This window comes from Sus scrofa, chromosome 1, assembly GCF_054392235.1.
Source record: "Sus scrofa isolate SSC_HxYL_T2T_F1_AM1 chromosome 1, Sscrofa_HxYL_maternal_Yorkshire_Landrace_v2.0, whole genome shotgun sequence".
Classification (NCBI taxonomy): domain Eukaryota; kingdom Metazoa; phylum Chordata; class Mammalia; order Artiodactyla; family Suidae; genus Sus; species Sus scrofa.
The window spans coordinates 49,924,003-49,944,264 of NC_139383.1; the positions used below are offsets into that span (position 1 = coordinate 49,924,003).

The 20,262-nt window shown below is 35.5% G+C and overlaps 1 protein-coding gene across 1 annotated transcript in view; it reads right to left on the reverse strand.

The window, feature by feature from the left end:
• The window catches only part of LMBRD1 (LMBR1 domain containing 1), a 107,822-nt gene that overhangs the window by 44,972 nt on the left and 42,588 nt on the right, over positions 1-20,262 (reverse strand). The window contains exons 6-9 of the mRNA XM_013992625.3: positions 16,958-17,046; positions 13,636-13,709; positions 4,189-4,314; positions 1,120-1,272 (exon numbers count right to left, since the gene is read on the reverse strand). Coding sequence (XP_013848079.2) covers positions 1,120-1,272; positions 4,189-4,314; positions 13,636-13,709; positions 16,958-17,046 — 442 coding nt within the window. The remainder of the gene's footprint in view (positions 1-1,119; positions 1,273-4,188; positions 4,315-13,635; positions 13,710-16,957; positions 17,047-20,262) is intronic.

A 20,262-nucleotide genomic window follows, 5' to 3' on the forward strand; every position in this document is an offset into this window, starting at 1 on the left:
TTGTAATAGACACATCGCAATGCTACAGAGCAGTAAAATAGAATGAACCACTGGAAAGAGATGCAATAACATGGATGAATCTCCAAAGCATTGGTTGAGCCAAAGATTTCATATGCCATGATTCCACAGAACACATAAAACTAAATCTCAGTGACAGAAGGACATTAGCATCTGAGCTCAATGTAGCGGGAGCGGGGGGACCACAAAGTAACTTTTTGTAGTGATGTGGATCCTCTGTAGCTATGTATCTGTATTTGGCAAAATCAATCTGCACACGCAATAAAGTTTACTTGAAGATCCCTCAAAACACAGGGACAGTGAAATGGCACAGAGCATGTTTAAAACAAGCCAGCTAATGTTAGCGGCTAGGTTATAAATATTTAGAAAGAAGCTACCTAAACAATTTAATGCTGAATTCATACCTTTGGTACTATAAGGTCAATCGCCTTGGGGGAAAAAAAAAGTTGATTATAACAGAAAGTTTAAACACTGATACACAGTAGACCTAAGTGATTATGATATGTTTTGAAGAACTCTTTCAAAAGAGAAGCTTTTTGGATGAGGAGTCCGTCCATTTTCTCATTTCCTTTTGAATTATAAGAGGAAGACCACAGGCTGAAGAATTCAAGGCTGGCAAATTTGATGGTTTCCCAAAAAAAGGAAATGAACAGTTTTCCACCTTAAATACAACCTTTTACATACTTTCAGAAACATACCACCTGACAATGAAGCAAATTCTACTGAAAATTTCAAATCTGAAATTGAAATCCAACTAACTGAAAAAGGTCTAATATGGCCCCAGATCTCCTATAGAAATGCACAAACTTGAAAGAAAAATGCTTGGAGCATACTATAGCACTTACATGTATTTTAAATTTCTCAAAAGCTCTGTTAATAATACTTACATTACACATAAGTAAATGAAGCTCAAAGTACCCAAACTTGCCCCAGACTTGCCCCAATTACCAAAGAGCTGTAATTCAAAACCAGAGAATTTTAACTCTAAAACTCAGGCTCTTACGTACCATGCTGCCATGCCTCATAAGAACTCATGCTCTCCGAGAGGTGCTACATAAACTGAGAAGCAGGAACAGCATAATTTTTAAAAATTCCATTTACCTTCAGGGGACGCAGAGCACCACAGAATTTTGTCCACCAGCTATTTTCAATGAATTCTAAATGTCTCTCTCTTTTTCTAAGTGTCCGTAACCTTTCTTCAAATTGTTTTAAGGCACGTCTATCCCTTATTGGCAAAGGTCGACCATCTTTGCTCTGCAAATAATAGAACAAAATAATACATAGGGTTTTTTTTAATCATTAAAATTTTAATAAAGTATCCACCAGATTTAGTGGATCAGGCAACAAAAACTTTCTCACGTTGTATTTGGCAATTTTACGAATTGGGAAAAAAACCCAAAAACTTCTATGTATACATCTCTGAACCAAGATCAGCATCAAAATGTGATGTGGGTGTGTGTACATTTAATGCTGAACTGCCTCCTGATCCCTATTTTCCAAATACTATATATGGTAAAGTTATATGGAGACAGATAAATATTTTTTAAAACACCTTTTTTTTATGAGGTACTTTATGTTTTTTGCTCACTACTCTCCTTCACCTCCAAATTCCTCATTCCTTTATCTTAATATACTGGACCCTACCCTTTCTCTCCTTTTCGTCAAGTGACTGTGTTATAGCGAACCTGAGGTGATGCTTCTCAGCTGCTGCTTCAAACACCAGCAGAAGGAAGCAATACTAGTATGTGGTATGCACAGGTTTTTAAAACAACTGTTAAGAAGTTGTTTGGCTCTTGGCTCTTTCTTATTCTCCAAGTACATCTGTAAATGAGTCATGTTTTCTTTGGCCAACAGATAATCTCTATCCAACAGATAATCTCATCTATTTTCACATGATACTTACTGTAACCGTGAGCAGCACCTTTCTGGTAGTGTCTGAGTGACACTTTTCCATGTGAATGCCCCTGTTCTTAAGTGTCTTCAACTGTGTACAGTAATAAACCACAGTAAGACAACAACTGCTAAATATTGAAAAGGAGAACTGTAAGTCTGTTCACTTTTCTTGGAAGAAACAAGAAAATATTTACATGGGACTACATTTTTGAAATGCAAAGATGTTAGATATTTAGAATGTTAAAATCCCTATTAGGGTTTAAATAGGATGCTGGGAGACACAGAGCAGTGTTCAGCAGCATACCCTGGAGCAGACTCAATTGGAAATAACAGGTACAGTGACGACAATACCCAGATCCCCTTTCATAAGGAGATGTTTAAACTGAGAAAATCTAATTTGATTTTATAAGACATATTCGCTAAGCTATATAAACCAACCCGGTTCTTTGGTTCTTTAAAATCCTTTTTGGTGCTGCTTTTTGGGTATATAAATTTTAAAACATAAAAATTTAAACCTCGCTCATTCCTTAATTTGCATTCAGGTTTTGAGTCTTGTTTATAAAGGTGTTCTACACACCAGGATAAAATTTTATTTTCATGTTCTCCTAATGTTTTATAAATGTTACATGTGATATAAATTCAGAATTTGTTTTATATAGTAGGAGGTTTATGAAAACGTATTATCTTTTATAGACTGTACTGAATTTCCACTGAAACTTACGAAAGTCTGTCCTCTCTGCAATACTGAATCTTCCTAATTAGGGACCAATGGAAGTTCTCCATTCATTTCTGTATTCCACTATATATCTCAATAAATTTTATCATTTCTACCAGGAAGATCCTGACATTTCTTATTATTTTATAGTCTGAAGTTATTGTGAATGAGATCATTTTTATTACATCCTCCAACTGCAGAATGATTCATATGTGTGTACGTAGAACTCATTAGTTCTATCGGTTTGTCAGCTGATTCTTTCAAGATTTTCTTGATAGATGACTTCTGCAAATATAAAAGTTACTTCCCTTTTTTTCTCCTCTCTCTCCCATATTTGTATCTACCTTCTTTCTCATCTGACTAGAACCTCCAGGAGTATGCTACTGACATCGCTGTCCTATTCAAGACTTTAATGAGATTTATCATTCATCATTAAGTATGATGCTCACTACGGCTTCCCTGGCTAAAAAGTTTCTTATTTCTAATTTGATAACACTTTTTTTCTAAAAATCATAACTACAAATTGATTCTTACTCCTCTTTGACATCTATCAAGATGTCTAAATTTCTCATTTAATCTCAATATATTAAATAATTATTATGAAATATTCTAACAGCATAGTTTTTGAATTACAAATATTTTTATTTATATTAAAATATCTGTCTATACTTTCATAAAAGAGACCAGTATATAAGCAGTTTTGTTTTTTGTGTGCTATTACCATCTGGTTTCTGTACTGGGATTATAATAATTTTTTTTTTTTTTTTTTTTTTTTGTCTTTTGTCTTTTGTTGTTGTTGCTGTTGTTGCTATTTCTTGGGCCACTCCCGCGGCATATGGAGGTTCCCAGGCTAGGGGTTGAATCGGAGCTGTAGCCACCGGCCTACGCCAGAGCCACAGCAACGCGGGATCCGAGCCGCGTCTGCGACCTACACCACAGCTCACGGCAACGCCGGATTGTTAACCCACTGAGCAAGGGCAGGGACCGAACCCGCGACCTCATGGTTCCTAGTCGGATTCGTTAACCACTGCGCCACGACGGGAACTCCGGATTATAATAATTTAATAGGATAAATTCAGGTAACTTTCCATTTTTTCTTATCTTCTATAAATAAGATTTAACTATTACTGAAGGTGACAAAGGAAGAAAAACTTTATTGTGTTTTTAGAAGTATGTTTAATTAGCAAGTGGTTACATGCTAATTGTTCATTTAAAATAAATAAAATCTTATTTTATTCAACCAGTACATAAAACATAATCGATACTATAAAATTGGATATTACACATGGAATCAGTGTACCTGAGACCAGCAAGGTCTTAATCATATGTAAGGAGAATTTTTGTGCTTTAGTTGTCATAACTATCATAAGAACTCTCAAACTGTCAGTGTCCTACATTTCACAAAAGACAAATCTTTTTAAGATATAGATGTGGTTCTTTAAGGATATGTTGCCCAAAAACTCAATGTCAAATATGAGTTTACCAAAGTCTAAATCACAACAGAAAGCAGTCCAAAGACAAGTATTTTTATGCTCCCCAATAACAATAAAATATCAACTCACCTTCGATTTAATTGTCTGGATGTGTTGCTCCACTTCTTCAATGTCTTCAGTGTTCTCTAAACGTTCGTAAGCAGCGCTTCTCGTGCCTTTTATCAGGTTTAAAGGCAGTGCCGACATGCCATAGGCCTAAAAGAAATAAGAGAAAACATGTTTTAATAAGACCATTTTAAACATATTATACACAATTTTCAGGTAAAAAATGTCCTTTAAAGTAATAAAAAGAATAAGCAGTTGTGAAAGCACAGTCATTGAAGAACATGGTATATGTGGTGAACCATGATTATAGCATCTCATAATTCCCATTTATTTCACAGTTACAGAGATTACATCTGTAAATCTAACTATGTCCAGAACAGACAGTATCTATTTCTTAAAGCTAAAAAATTAATGTAAACATAATACTTTATCAAGGTAATGAATCACAATTTCAGGTTAATTATACAAGTATATATATATAGTAAACCCTAGTAAAATGTATTTTAATAAACATGTTATTTGATTATCATACCAATGATTTGTATGTAGTTTACTTATAAATCCTAATATTTATAATCTTTCTACTAAGTATTTTAAATATTTACCTATATAAAAATTTTTAAAATAATAATCAGCATTAAAAATAAACATACTATTATTTAATATTACCTGATTCTGTATTAGCTATCCCAAATGTGTATTTTTAATTGTAACTACTAAAAACACTTAATGGCAAATGCCTTATGACCATTATTCAAAATCATTGTTCACCTTAAATCCTTAGAGGCAAAAATGACAACTATCATCTCCTGATTAAAGCAACAGGCTCTAAAGTAGAGCTCATTTTCATTTTCTTCCTAAGGACACAAACACCTGGACCAGTCTTCCCTGAAGTTAGGTTAGTAGGACCATGAAATTGAGTTCAAACAATGAAATGTGAGCAGAAGTGAAATGATACCTCTTGGGCTTACCCCCCATCTCCAAAATATCCTGAGTGGTCCTGCATATTTTCTCTCATGCTTTCTGCTGCCTGGTTGTCACTCCCAGGATGACCTCAAATACCTTTAGTGTCAATTTTCATCACTTCAACAATCTTACTGAGTCTCCTTTAGACATTGATTCAACACTGATTAAACCACAATTCATAGAGTGAAGCATATATTCTGATACATCAGGGCTGTTTTTTAATTAAGGGAGAATATGAACAAAGAACATGACTAAAAGGAAATCTCAGATCAACCAGTTCTATCAGGTAATATCAACTCTATAGCATGTTGTTTTAGGTAACTGACTAAATGAAATTATTACCCAATATGCAAATCTCTGCATTTTTTAAAGGAGAAATACTTAAAATCTTGCATTTTAAATATTGTTAAAGCATAAGTTAATGTTTTCATGATTTCTCTGTTATATGAAAAAAAAATTTTAAAAAGGAGACTAAGGAAAGGTTCTGTTTATATTAGAAGAAAATATAATTTGTATAGAGTAGAATAATTTTCTCCTAAATTCTTATCCAATTTATATTCCTAGACCTTGATAAAATGTAAAAAGGAAAAACAGAATCAGCTTTAAATTTCTATTTTTAACATTAAATTTTATATTCTCAAAGCCCTGAAAATGTCAAGAAAAAAGCTTATGGAAGACAAGTGTCCCACAGACCTTTACACTTTCCTCATACAACTGTCCTATTCCTAGTGTCACTTTGACTTATTTGTTGTTCTAGTAGTCTACTTCTTTTAAACATTGAAAAAAACTTTAAGACTCTAATGAATATATAAAATTACATGATGATTATTCACCAATTCTTCACATTCACGTATCATTTTACCACAACTCTGTGTTGCTTTTTACAACCAGTCACCAAGTCAAAAATACCTTGCTAAACCCAGTTAATGGCCAAGTTTATTTCCTCATCTTTCCAACCATCTCCAGACTAGGCTTATTTCATCCCAATGCTTGCTATTCAGTGTTGGATGGATCTGGGTCTCTAAATCTAGCAATCTCAGTATTTAACACTATTTCCCAAGGGATTTGTTACTCTAGTTAGTGTTAAAAATGAAGCCCCTACTTAGAATTTACTGTCAAATACAAGGTCATCTAATTCTCCCAACTGGTCTGCTGGTCTTCTCACTCTCTACAAATTCATCTTCTATATTGTTTCCAAAGTGATCGCTCTCTAACACCCAAGTCAGATAATGTCATTCTTCTAATACCAACTGAAATTCTCCAGGACCAATAAGGGTATTTTTCAAAGTACTCTGGCACAAGTCCCTAGGATTCTGGTCAGGTGCCACTAGGGCCACTGCAGGGATAAGGCAGGGAGCCTTGGAGGGACCTGCTACCACTTTAGGCCAGAGCAATTCTACTTTGTTCATCTATTTATTTATACATACATACATACATACATACATATGAACACAGAGAGAGGCAGAATTACTAGTCTTGTGAATAGGCACCATTATCTAATCCTAGCACATAATCTAATCACTACTCCTAAATCACTCCAGTTTCACACTACTTTAGGTTTGCCCAGCATCCATACTTTAGCACACACAGTGCCCTCATCTCGAATTCCTATCTTCTCACCTTACTTCATTAGCAGAGTCCAATGTCCTTCAGGTCTCAGCTTAATTACACCATGTCTGAGAAACCTTCTTTGATTTGTAAATGTGCCTTGCTTATAACTCAATTATATACAAGACACTGAACATTAACATTATTGGTCTGTACATCTGTTTATCACTAGATCTGTTAATCTGAATCATTCAGGAAGCTCGTAACAATACAGGTTTCTCAGCCAGACTAGAAATAACTGCAGTAGACTATTTTGTATGGAACGACTAGGTCTCCAATTTCTTCGTCCTATCTTTATTCCAAGAATAAACATGTATTCAATTAATAAAGTAACTTCTCTAATAATATTTGACCAAAAAAAATTTTTTAAAGAACACTTTATTCATATGAACATATTTCCTTGTATGGAATTTATTCATCTATTAGTAGAGTTAAACTGAATTCCTATAGCTTAAATAAATAGCTTAATGCAAAAATTGCAGAAAATACAAATGTATCCTTGCTAATACCTTGTTGTAACATGGGACCAGAATACAATACATTTTTGTGAACTGTTACTTGTCTGAAGAAAACAAATAAAAGAAAGTAAGAATTATTTTGGTTACCTAGCTTTTTGCTTGTTTTTGGATTGCATGCTTAAGTTTCAAAAATTATCAGGGAATTTAACTATAACATTTAGATTATGATAAAACTGACATAATACATTACAAAACATTTAATCACTATAACTTTAAGATTTCTGAACAACAATCTTATGAATTTAACCCCAGACTTCTTTGAAAAAATGAAGACTCCTTTTCAGACACCAAACTCATTGCTTGTTACTGCCCTCTAGTGAATGATCAGAAAATCAACAAGGCTAAAGAGATTACCACTTAAAATGCTTCCAGGTCAGCCATAATTGCCTCTAATTTTATTTGTTTCAACTTCCAAGAATAAATCACCACCTATATTTTAAAACCCAAATGTTTTTAAAGAATATATACAAAGTACAAACATTTCTAATACCTTTTTGTCCAGGTTAGAACGCCTTTCCCTGCATATCTCTTTTCCGTGTAGGATGACAGTTTCTAACCTATGAGCCTTGGATTACTGCAAAAGATCAACGCCAAGCACTGCCTGTAAACTGAATATATATTTGCATATATTTATAAAACCTATTATTCAAGGACAAGGATCTGTTATGACTAATAAAACAACTCAACATGTACTCAATAAAGATTTCCCTTTTATTTATTTATTTTGTCTTTGTAGGACTGCACCCATGGCACATGGAACTTCCCAGGCTAGGGGTCAAATCAGAGCTATAATAGCTGGCCTATGCCACAGCTATAGCAACAATGGATCCAAGCTGCATCTGCAACCTACACCACAGAGTTCACGGCAACACTGGATCCTCCACCCACTGCGCAAGGCCAGGGATCAAACCCGTGTCCTCATGGATACTAGCTGGGTTCATTTCTGCTGAGCTGTGATGGAAACTCCCTAAAAATTTCTCTTTTAAATTATTCATTGATTCAAAAATATATATATACTTTCTCCCATTTAACATCAGTGAAATGTAGCTGCATCTTATAAACACTGGCTAGGTAAAAATTATGACACTGCTATAATTACCTGAATATTCACAAATTTGGTCACAGCTGGTTATATTAGTTACTTCCTCAGTTGAAGTACATGAATTCTTGATACAAATATTGAGTTTAATTGCCACTTACATTGTCTTATAAGATAGTACTACGATTTGACACTGAAGCAAAAAGTTACTGTGTAAGGAGAAACTGAAAAAAGGAACAAAAATTCACTGGAACAATAAGCATGATTCTTCATTTTTTTGTAAAGCAACAGTCAAAGGATTTTTGAGCTTAAGAAAGAAAGATGCCCAAAGTAGAAGACATTTTGTATTTTATGACTTGGGTAGCAAGTAAAAACAATAAAAAAACAACAAAAAACCTTAAATTTATATAATAGGTGTGTTAGCAGCTATAAAGAAAAACCCAGAGACAAGAGTGGAGCACTCAAGAAAAGCTGCATCATCAATTCTCTCGACAACACAAAAGATAAGCTTGTAGACCGAAATGCAGACAAGAACAACCAATTCAAAAAAATGACTCAGGGAGTTCCTGCTGTGGTTCAGAGGGTTATGCATCAGAATAGTATCCATCAGGATCTTTGCCTCCCAGAGTGGGTTAGGGATCCAGTGTTGCGATGCACTGTGGTGTAGGCCGAAGACATGGCTTAAATCCTGCGTTACTGTGGCTGTGGCGTAGGCCAATTCAAACCCTAGCCTGGGAACTTCCGTATGCTGCATGTGCAGCCCTAAAAAGGGAAAAAAAAAAACAAAAAAAAAAAACTGACTCAGAAGACTCATGTTCCCAATGCCAAGTTTCAGAAATACTTTTCCAACTTATTTCATTTATATTTCCTTATTTTTTATGCAGAAGGTTGACAGAATTTTATGTAAGTCTAAAACACTTCTCTCATTAATATAAAACAAAAATTATAAATAAGAAAGCATGGGCAAGGATATTTTCCTTATTGTGGTCCATAGAAGAAAGGTGCATCTTACAATCAATGTCATAGGGTCAATGAAATACAGTATCACATGGAAGGCTGAGATATTTGACTTTTAAAGTGAATTTTTGTCTTCAATCATTACTGAGAACTACTGCTTTATTTATTTCTACTTTTGAATCCTTAATTTATCATTCTGATCTTTACTCCATTAGCTTATATTAAATTCATATAGATCCACATAAATAAATACATGTATATATAACTCATAAACTCCTGGAAGATATGTTCAATTTTTTTACTGATAAGTTCAGTAGTTGCTGCTTTTATAGGCATGTCTGTGGTCCATATGATACACTTTGTATGAAAAGGGCATTATTCAACATTCTCCCACTTGGTGGCACCAAAAAATTAAAACGTCTGCACAAATATCTGTGCGTAGCAGTTTCTTCTTTTTTAATTCAAAAAGTACCAGATTCCCTTTCAATTTAAGCTGAAAACAAAAGACAAGATAACTTGTCATTTGGCGTTCTTCTTCTCCTAAAATTGAATGCTCAATTAATTATTCGGCTAATATGTGGTATGATGGATACAATCTTGGTAAAATTTAAATAATCAACTAGTTTCTAAAAACTAAACAATAATGCACAACTAAGTAATTCACAGTCGGCTGACACATACATTACCAAAACTTCTGGAGTCTTAATACTAATTGTTATAGATCCTATAACAGACATGACTTCACCTTTCATAATTAATTCTTTGTATTCGGGGCCAAAGTATTCTAAGTATTAAGTTCCCACTGTGGGTAATTAATGACAATTAAACTTATACTTCTCCACATTTCCCCATGAACAGACCAATTCTTAAGCTTTTCCCTAACAACCTAGGAGAAAACTAGATTGCATAGTTTTAATTGCATAATACTGTCTGTCATATTGCACAAACATTTTGCAAAATATGATAACCACCTATCCATAATAAAACCACCTATCAATAAAGAGTTGATTTTAATGAAGTCTGAATAGGTATCATTGGCCCATTTTTACAGATGGGGAAGCCAGGATTCAGAAATTAGATTTTTACATAACGGCTCATACTCAGCTATACACACCATGCCACCCCCTTAAACAAAGTCTTCTCTACCCCACCTATATAGGAAAACTGGCGAGACTATGGTTTGGTAGCAAAACATTCTTCCACCAAGTTATGAGTGTATTTCATAGTGCTATCTAAATGCTTTTAATCTATCATCACACCTAAAAGTAACCACCATTCAATTTATTTTTATTTATTCATCTTTTCATAATCCACATTCTCACTGATCATAATACTGTTAACACCTGGCTTCCTTTTTTTTTTTTTGTCTTTTCTAGGGGCACACCCACAGCATATGGAGGTTTCCAGGCTAGGGGTCGAATCGGGGTGGCAGCTGCTGGCCTATGCCACAGCCACAGCAACTCAGGATCCGAGCTGCATCTGTGACCTAGAACACAGCTCACGGCAATGCCGGATCCTCAACCCACTGAGCAAGGCCAGGGATCGAACCCGCAACCTCATGATTTCTAGCCGGATGCATTAGCCACTGAGCCATGACAGGAACTCCAACCTGGCTTACCTTTCACTGCAAAAGAGGTGGGAACTATAATGTAAACAAAATGAAACTGAATATTCAACAATTTGAGCTACAAGTGACTATTTATTGAATGGCCTAAAGATTTCAAGACTTGGTGAAGTGTGTAATTAATTAAACCCTTACAACCTTATTAAACATTATTCCCACTTTAGAGATTACTCCCACTTTAGAGATGAGTAAATTTAGATGGCAAGGTAGTTCAAGGGACCCATGGACTTAAGAGGGATCTACATTTAAGCCTCTCTTCCAATGATCACAATTGCATAGCTCATGCTGTTTAAAGAAAACATACAAGGCAACTCCTAGGTAGTCTGACCTGGTGTGCATCACAATGGACCCTCTCCTTTGGTCTCGGGCCTGAAGTGGACCTTCCCTACCTAACTCAGCATCTCCTGTCTTTCTTGTTCCTGTCATCAGGCCCTCTGATCATCTGTTCAATGTCCTTGAGCCAAGCCATCTGCATTCTAGAAATTTAAAGCTCTTCTAAGGGGATATGTTAACTAAGCCGGTATGATTACTGTTTAATTGGTTTAATTGATTGCATAAATGATAACTTCCACAGTTTCAATTTAAATATAAAATATCATATTAATTTGAAATATTTATCTTTACAATAATATTATTCCTACAGGGAAGCTCTCTTTAAAAGAATTTTAATAATTTCACATTTCCCACTCCCACTCATCACCCCCACAGCTTAATTCAGACCCACCAGAATAATGTTAGTCAGATCCTATTACTTTTCCATTTAAAACCTTCCTATGATTTCTAATTAATCAGAGTAAAATATAAAATCCTAACCATGGTCCACAAAGCACTATAAAACATGTCCTCTGGCTGCTTCTCACCCATACTTCAGTATCCTACCTCCAACCACGCCAGCTCTGACTCCCTGATACAGCATACCTATATTTACCTCGGTTTCCGCACTGCCCTGCCCTCCTGACTGGCTGGCCTTTCACCTCACTCAGGTCTCTGTTCAATGGTTAGAGAAGCTTACCCTAGTCTTTCGCCATTGCCCATCCCTTTACACTGCCCCGTTTGAGCTCTTCCACAGCATCAATTGTTGGGCTGTCAGAAGACAATTCTCCCTGGGTCTCTCATCTCTGCACATCTTACAAGCTAGGTACCAACTGCTCTTTTTTTTCTGTACTAGCTTTTCAAGAACCTTTGTCCAAAGACAGGCTCTTCTTCTAGAGTCTGGGAGGCATGCTTATTGTCTATTACAGACTCAGCTTCCCTACACTCAAGAGTCCCCTGCTTTGTGACAGTCTCACTTGGTGATCTTCACATCTCCACGAGGGAGTTGGGACTCAGAATACTGGCACAAGACAGCACTGATTCTGTGGCTACTGCTATGGCTGTGAGTAAGAGAGTTCTCTGTCTGCGACTAGAAGTCCTACGTCTTTGACCAAAATCCATGAAACCTCAGCAGGCTTCAAGTAGGGTAAAACCTCAGATCCTTCATACTTCTTACAAACTGATGGTGACCTTGGCTTACTGGTTTCCTCTTTTTCTATTTACTTCTCCTGACCAATCTTTCATTGACTGCTAGATCCTCATTTCCCTATACTTTCAAAGCACTTTAACAATAAGCATCATTTGATTTTAAAAATCCTGTTTTTTTAAATTCCCATTTAATGTGGAAGACACTGACCCAAGAAGGTTAAAAGACAAACTCAAGATTAGCATAACAAGTCAGTCACAGAACAGCAATCAGAGTCAGGTCTACCTCCTAATGTGTAATTAGCTTATGAATGTTTTCTAAGAGACAGTTCATTGTGCTCTACATATATTCTGTGAGATGGGAGGATAATTACCCATTAATATATTCCTTGTGTAGTAATAGAAGAAAAAAGCAAAAATGGCACTTGATAATAAAACTGAGTATTCAAATAAGCACCTGAAAGATACTAAAATGCAGTACTTTAGACTTCTTTTATTACATATCATGACACTTGAATGATTACGTAACAAAACTAGAAAGTGCTATCACACTAATAGCTCATTTCCTTTAGACCTAAAGGAAGACATATTGGAACAATATCCAAAAATTTTTTTTAAAACTAATATTTTCCATCTTTGCAAAAATCCAGAATGCTGTAAATATAAATTCCAATAATATGAAAAGGGTTCCACATAATTTAAAGCTTCCTGCACAACTCTCTTTTGGGAGGCAGATAAGAAGCATTTTTACTGGTGTTTGCTCTATAATTTGAGCATAAAACTAAAAACGCAGTCTGTACACAAGTTACCCTGGCTATTATAATTCATATTGTACCATCCCCAGAGATATTAAAAAAAAAATCAGTCTCTGGAGCTCCTTGGTGGCCTAGTAGTTAAGGATCCAGCGTTGTCACTGCTGTGGCATAGGTATAAGCCCTAGATTGGGAACTCCACAAGCCACAGGCACAACCAAAAGGAAAAGAAAAAACTCAAGTCTCTGAGAGTTTAAGATTAGATTTCCTGTTACTAGAGAACTATCAAGTTATGTAAAATATCTGATTTTATAAGTCCTATATCCCCAAATAGGATGAACTTACCGACTCCATAACAGATAGTGATCTATGGTTCAGAGTTCTAATATGCTTATATATCACTATTATTGCATACCCACTTTTCAAGAAAAAGGAAGAAAGCACTAAAATATTAAAGAAGGAAACAGATCTGATACATGAATATGGTAAAAAATATTGCTTCATAAAGTGATTCTCTCATTTTAACTCAATTATCAGCATTACACTTACTGTGTAGGTTATAGCTGCCAACATTCCAATCAAGGTCAGAGAACTAATGGAAAATGACAAGGCAGCTAAACCATCTGCAAAGAAAGAAAAATACTGTTAAAAATGTATAGTTATTCAAATGTTTACACTCAACAAATCAATAAAATAAATATTGGGTTTCTTACACATTCTATAGGAATAAACCTAATATGGATTAGTTCATTCCTGAAATGCTAACTCCAAGTGGAAAAGAGTTTTTAAATAGCTCTTCATAAGTTGATTTGTTAAAGATCTTTCAGATTAACTAATACGATTTTTCCTTTACCTCTTAAAATTAAAGGGAGAAATTACTGCCTATTAAGCCTAAAGAGAAATCAGTAAAATATTAGATGCTTAAATGGCAAAAAAAAAAAAAAACAATTCCTGGCCTTTCTCAATGGCAGACCTTGAGAAATAACATTATAGAAATGCCACTATAATGGATCAATGGATGTTGATCCTTTCTTCCCTCTCTGCTTAATCTCAAACTCCTGGTTTTTTGTTCTTAATTTTCAAAAAAGTTTTTAGAATATAGCCTAAAACTAAAATTTTAGAGTTTATTTTACCCTTAAACTTGAAAGAAGCTGGCATGCTCCCTAAGTTAAAAAAAAAAAAAAGCAAATAGAAAATAGATTCAAATATAATACCCAAATAGGAATACAATGCTAACAAGCTAGCTTTCTTTAGCAAACTATTTAAAGGAAGGTCAATGAATGAGTTCTGAGCAAGAGTGACACTTTCAAACAAATATACCAGAAAATGCAATGAAACACTACACAAATTTTAATATTCTTAAATGGAAGTAATACTAATTGTTCTATTGATCTAGTTTAAATGCAGGTCCTATGGAACCAAATACAATTTTTGATTAATTTAATGTATCAATATTAATCTTTCCATGAATAAAATTAGAATGACCTATCATCTTAAAACTCAGTTTTAAAATCGAACACTTAAATAAGTGATCATATTATTAACAAGTTCAGAAACTATGCAAAGCAAATTTTTAAGCCTTACTTTTTAAAATTATAATACCACATTTTACCAAATCACAGACATTGATGCTGATATACTTTCTTGATCTTACTAGAAGTATCAACCCAAAAAGTATTCATAGAAATAGGAGAGGTCTGGCTTTTGGCTGATAGCAATTTTAAGTAACTCCACTTTTAAAATACAACACAAAATCAGAGATATAAAAAGGTGTAAAAATACACATTTTAGAATTGATAAAGTAGAATATTCTGTTAACACTGCCAAGCAAAAAAGTTAGTATTACTAATAAGGATAAGAAAAATGCACTCTAAGATTTGAGGGTTTTTTTTTTTTTTTTTGTCTTTGTTGTGGTTGTTGTTGTTGCTATTTCTTGGGCCGCTCCCAAGGCATATGGAGGTTCCCAGGCTAGGGGTCCAATAGGAGCTGTAGCCACCGGCCTACGCCAGAGCCACAGCAACGCGGGATCCGAGCCGCATCTGCAACCTACACCACAGCTCACGGCAACGCCGGATCGTTAACCCACTGAGCAAGGGCAAGGACCGAACCCGCAACCTCATGGTTCCTAGTCGGATTCGTTAACCACTGCGCCACAACAGGAACTCCCAGATTTGAGGGTTTTTAAGATAAAAGAGAATGAGATTATAGCAAGAGCAATAATGCTACTAAATAATCACTGCTTCGAGTTACACTAATACCCAAAGCCTAACTTAGAGTATAATGTTCAAGGTAGAAGAGAAGTTACTCAAGAGACTGAAGGAGTTAACTGCAGGACAAAAAGCAATTTCTTTCTTAACAATGGGATCAGGTGCATAAATCCTGACACTCAGTATCAGTAGATGCCAGGCCTGCTAACTATATTCCTGCTGGTATCAACAAGATATTAGTGGACCACAATTTATAAGACGAAATCTTAGGTGGAAAGCAAGAAAATTAAGAAGTTGTATAGCAAAGACTCCAAGACTTAATTTAATCATCATTTAATATTGTATCTGGCTAAAGAGAAAGAAGTGCTGATCAAAGAAAGTACAGTACCTATTAAAAAGAATAAATACAAAAGCAGTAAGAACTTTCAGCATAATGTTTATAAGTTTTCTAGGTTTCTTTGAAAATAGAGTTACTATGTTCAAATGCACATGAAATTCTGTGTAATATGTCACATTCTTACTTGATATCAGGTTTTAATGCCAACTACATTTTTCAGTGATTAAGCAACTTTATTTTATTTTTTATTTTTTTGTCTTTTTGCCATTTCTTGGGCCGCTCCTGTGGCATATGGAGGTTCCTGGGCTAGGGGTTGAATCAGAGCTGTAGCCACCGGCCCATGCCAGAGCCACAGCAATGTGGGATCCGAGCCGCGTCTGCAACCTATACCACAGCTCACGGCAATGCTGGATCCTTAACCCACTGAGCAAGGCCAGGGATCGAACCCACAACCTCATGGTTCCTAGTCAGATTCGTTAACCACTGAGCCACGACGGGAACTCCTAGGCAACTTTCTTAAGCTAACTTTCTAAACCCACTTTTGTTCCCCTCTCTAAAAACCTAGGTCATGTTAAGGGAAACTTCTGGAAAAATAATTCCAAAATATTTAGGTGAGGAAAATTTATAATAAAGTATTATTTCAGGAGTTCCCATCACGGCTCAGTAGAAACAAACCCAACTAGCATTCATAAGGATGAGGGTTTGATCCCTGGCCTCGCTCAGTGGGTTAAGAATCTGGCGTTGTCGTGAGCTGTTGTGTAGTTTGCAGATGCGGTTCAGATCTCAAATTGCTGTGACTGTGGTGTCGGCCAGCAACTGCAGCTCCAATTTGACCCCTAGCATAGGAATTTCCATATGCCACAGTGCAGTCCTAAAAAAACCAAAAACATTTTTAAAAATTGTTTCATCCACATAAAACCTCTGTAATTTATATTTCACAAAAGATTACTTAATCATGATCAAACAGTTAACACAGGGTTCCTTCAGTTAAAAATAAGAACCAATATATCTAGTACATTTTTAACATGCTATTCTATATTATCCTAAGTGAATTAAAGACCATAAAGAAATTTTAAAATCTTTACTGATAAAATACTTTGAAGATTACATTTTCTTTTCAACATGATAATTTCATGAAGTCAAGAGACTAAGTTATATAACAGTTAGATGGCTAGAATGAGTCTCAGTAACACAAAGCTCCTAATTTGTCTAGCACCCTTTTAACCACAAGTTAAAAGAATTGTCAAGTTAGCAGACCATTTCTGAAAAAAGTCACCAGGATCATGAAATATGAATTATAATGAATTTTTTAAAAAAGAATACTTACGACTACTTCCAAGTTCTTGAAACAGGAATTTCACCTTTTCCCATTCTGTAGAATTTTTGTTATTGGGAACATTCAATGGAACAAAAGCACTAGAAAGGAGGAAAAACTTTGTTTAATGGTTTTAAGGACAAAAGGTCAAATAAATGATCTGAAACTCAATTTTCAATAATTTTTTTAAACAAAGATCAACTTTCCCCTCAAAAGAATAAGCAAATCAAATCTACACCATGTACAGAGGGATGTGAGGAGTTTCTTATCTATGTGTTTATTATATCAAATTTGTTTTAATAGTTTAATTACTATATTCAGTATAATTAGTCTTCTTTGTAATCATATGTATCTCTTTCTTTGGACACACCTGCGGCATGTGGAAGTTCCTGGGCCAGATATCAAACCCACACTGCAGTTGCAGCCTGCACCACAGCTGCAGCAACACTGGTTCCTTAACCCACTGAGCTACAAGGGAATTCCCTCTATCTTATTTTTTGCATTTAAAGCTATTCTGAGAAGGAGCCATAGGTGCAAGACAGTCAAAAAGGCCCATAGCACAAAACAGGTTAAGAATCTCTTTGTTAAATCAGATGAACAGAATATAACTAATGATTTCAGTATATTCATATGCATAAAAAGAAAAGAAAGGAAATATACCAAAATTAACAGTAAATATCTCGTTGTAGAATTATGGGTGATTTCTACTTTCTTTTTAGTATTTTTTCTGTATCTTTCAAGATTCTACCCAGTACATATAATGAAAGTAAATAGTTTCTATTTACTTCTCAATACACAGCTGAGAGAGAGAAAGACAAAGGCAAAGAGACAGAAAGGCACTTCATTATCTACATCAGAAACAAGAAGACAAAGATTAAGGTAAAGGGCTGGGTATTCCTTAGATTGTATATGTGAAGAATCAAACAGGAATGTAAGAAGTAACTCTTAACACGAGCCTCCATGGCATATGGAGGTTCCCAGGCTGGGGGTTGAGTCAGAGCTGTAACCACTGGCCTACGCCACAGCCACAGCAACGTCAGAACCCAGCCATGTCTGTGACATATACCACAGCTCACAGCAATGCCAGATCCTTAACCCACGGAGCAAGACCAGGGATCAAACCTGCATCCTCATGGATGCTAATCAGATTGGTTTCCGCTGAGCCATGACAGGAACTCCCAGATATACATATTTTAAAAAGCATATTTTGAACTCATTAGTTGGAATAATCATCCATGAATACGCAGAAAAACTTTTATGTTGTACAGAATATCACCTACAGTATATTAAAATATCTATTACAAATATCTAATAATAGCATTTATAATTAGAACATTCAGTATCTACGTCAGTTTTAGACAATCAAAGGTTCGTCCAGTGGTAAAAGAAAATTAATTAACTCTCACTCATGATGACACTTTCATGTTCAAACTGCTGAGCAGGGCTCTTTAGCAGTTCAAATATTTAACAAAGAATAACACCAAAGGAAGTTTACATGACCAAAAAAATTTTTTTAAAAAGTCAAACAGTCCAAACTACTGTCAAAATGACTTCAGGAAAACACTTGTTTTGAAGAGCACTAACATTTTAGCACTATTATTTTAGGGAGGAACTACAGGGAGCAGCAAAAGCACAAATCAAAAGGGGTGGCCACCTTGTGACTGGGACTGTATAATCCAATAAACAGACATAAAATATCTTCTCATAAACTAAGAGTAACATCCATAAGCAGAATTCAAAAGAGTTATAACTAAATGTGTCCTGAGCAATAAGATTCAAAAGATTTAACAACCAATATGGCAAAGGCACTACTATTCACCATAGATTCTGGCCTTTTGGTTCTGGAGGAACCAGGCCAGCTAAACCAGGCTATACCCTCTGAATGGGCCAAGGGTGGAGTAAGAAGACTCAAGAAGGCAAAGCAGCCGCTGACTGATATGGAAGCATTCCAACCATTTAACAACCAGAAGGGGCCAATTAATGTTCACTGGCCAAATGTCAGCCCTACAAAGACCCAGACAGAGACCTGTTGGGAGCACCTCCTGACAGATACAGAGGTAACTTCAGTTAGATAGGCCTACGACAGGGACACAATCATTTTGATGGGGAGAGAGCAGTTATAAGATTATCAGCAGATGGCCAACAAGCACATGAAAAGATGCTCGACATCCCTGATTATTAGAGAAATGCAAATCAAGATACCAACTCACGCCAGTCAGAATGGCCATCATTAAGAAGTCCACAAATAACAAGTGCTGGAGGGGCTGTGGAGAAAAGGTAATCCTCCTGCACTGTTGGTGGGAATGGAAGCTGGTACAACCACTATGGAGATCAGTATGAACATACCTTAGAAATCTATACATAGAACTACCATATGACCCAGCAATCCCACTCTTGGGCATATATCCAGACAAAACTTTCCTTAAAAAAGACACCTGTACCCGCATGTTCATTGCAGCTCTATTCACAATAGCCAAGACATGGAAACAACCCAAATGTCCATCGACAGATGATTGGATTAGGAAGGTGTGGTATATATACATGATGGAATACTATTCAGCCATAAAAAAGAATGACATAATGCCATTTGCAGCAACATGGAAGAAACTAGAGAATCTCATACTGAGTGAAATAAGTCAGAGAATGACAAATACCATATGATATCACTCATATCTGGTATCTAATATACAGAACAAATGAAAGTTTCCATGGACCTGGAGAATAGACTTGTGGTTGCCCGGGGGTGGGGGGAGTGGGAGGCATTGGGAGCTTGGGGTCAATGGATGCAAACTATTGCTCATGGAATGGATTAGCAATGAGATCCTGCTGTGTAGCCTGAAAACTATGTCTAGATACTTACAACGCAGCACAACAATGGGAGAAAAAATTATGTATACATGTATGTGTAACTGGGTCCCCATGCTGTATAGTGGGAAAAAAAAAAAAAAAGTGTGTTGGGGAAATAACAATTAAAAAAATAAAATAAAAAAAAAAGATTATCAGGCATCTTCGAAATGGTGATGATAACTAAAGTAACCAAGAATGTAATTAGATAGAATGATACAGATATATTCTAAATCTCAGTCCTTCTCAAAGTAATGGATGCAGAGATCCTTAGCTTTCAAAGACATACAATCTTAGGTCAAGATAAGCACCAGAACCTTGTAAGATTATAAATTTCCCTTACACTCTTAACAATAGTAAAACTGCTTAGAAAAAATATTTTACACCCAATCTGATTCAGTGAATTAGGTACAGATCATCTCTTCAGAAAAAGACAAAGGAAAGGCTGATGAATGTCAGTAGAAATTGAAATC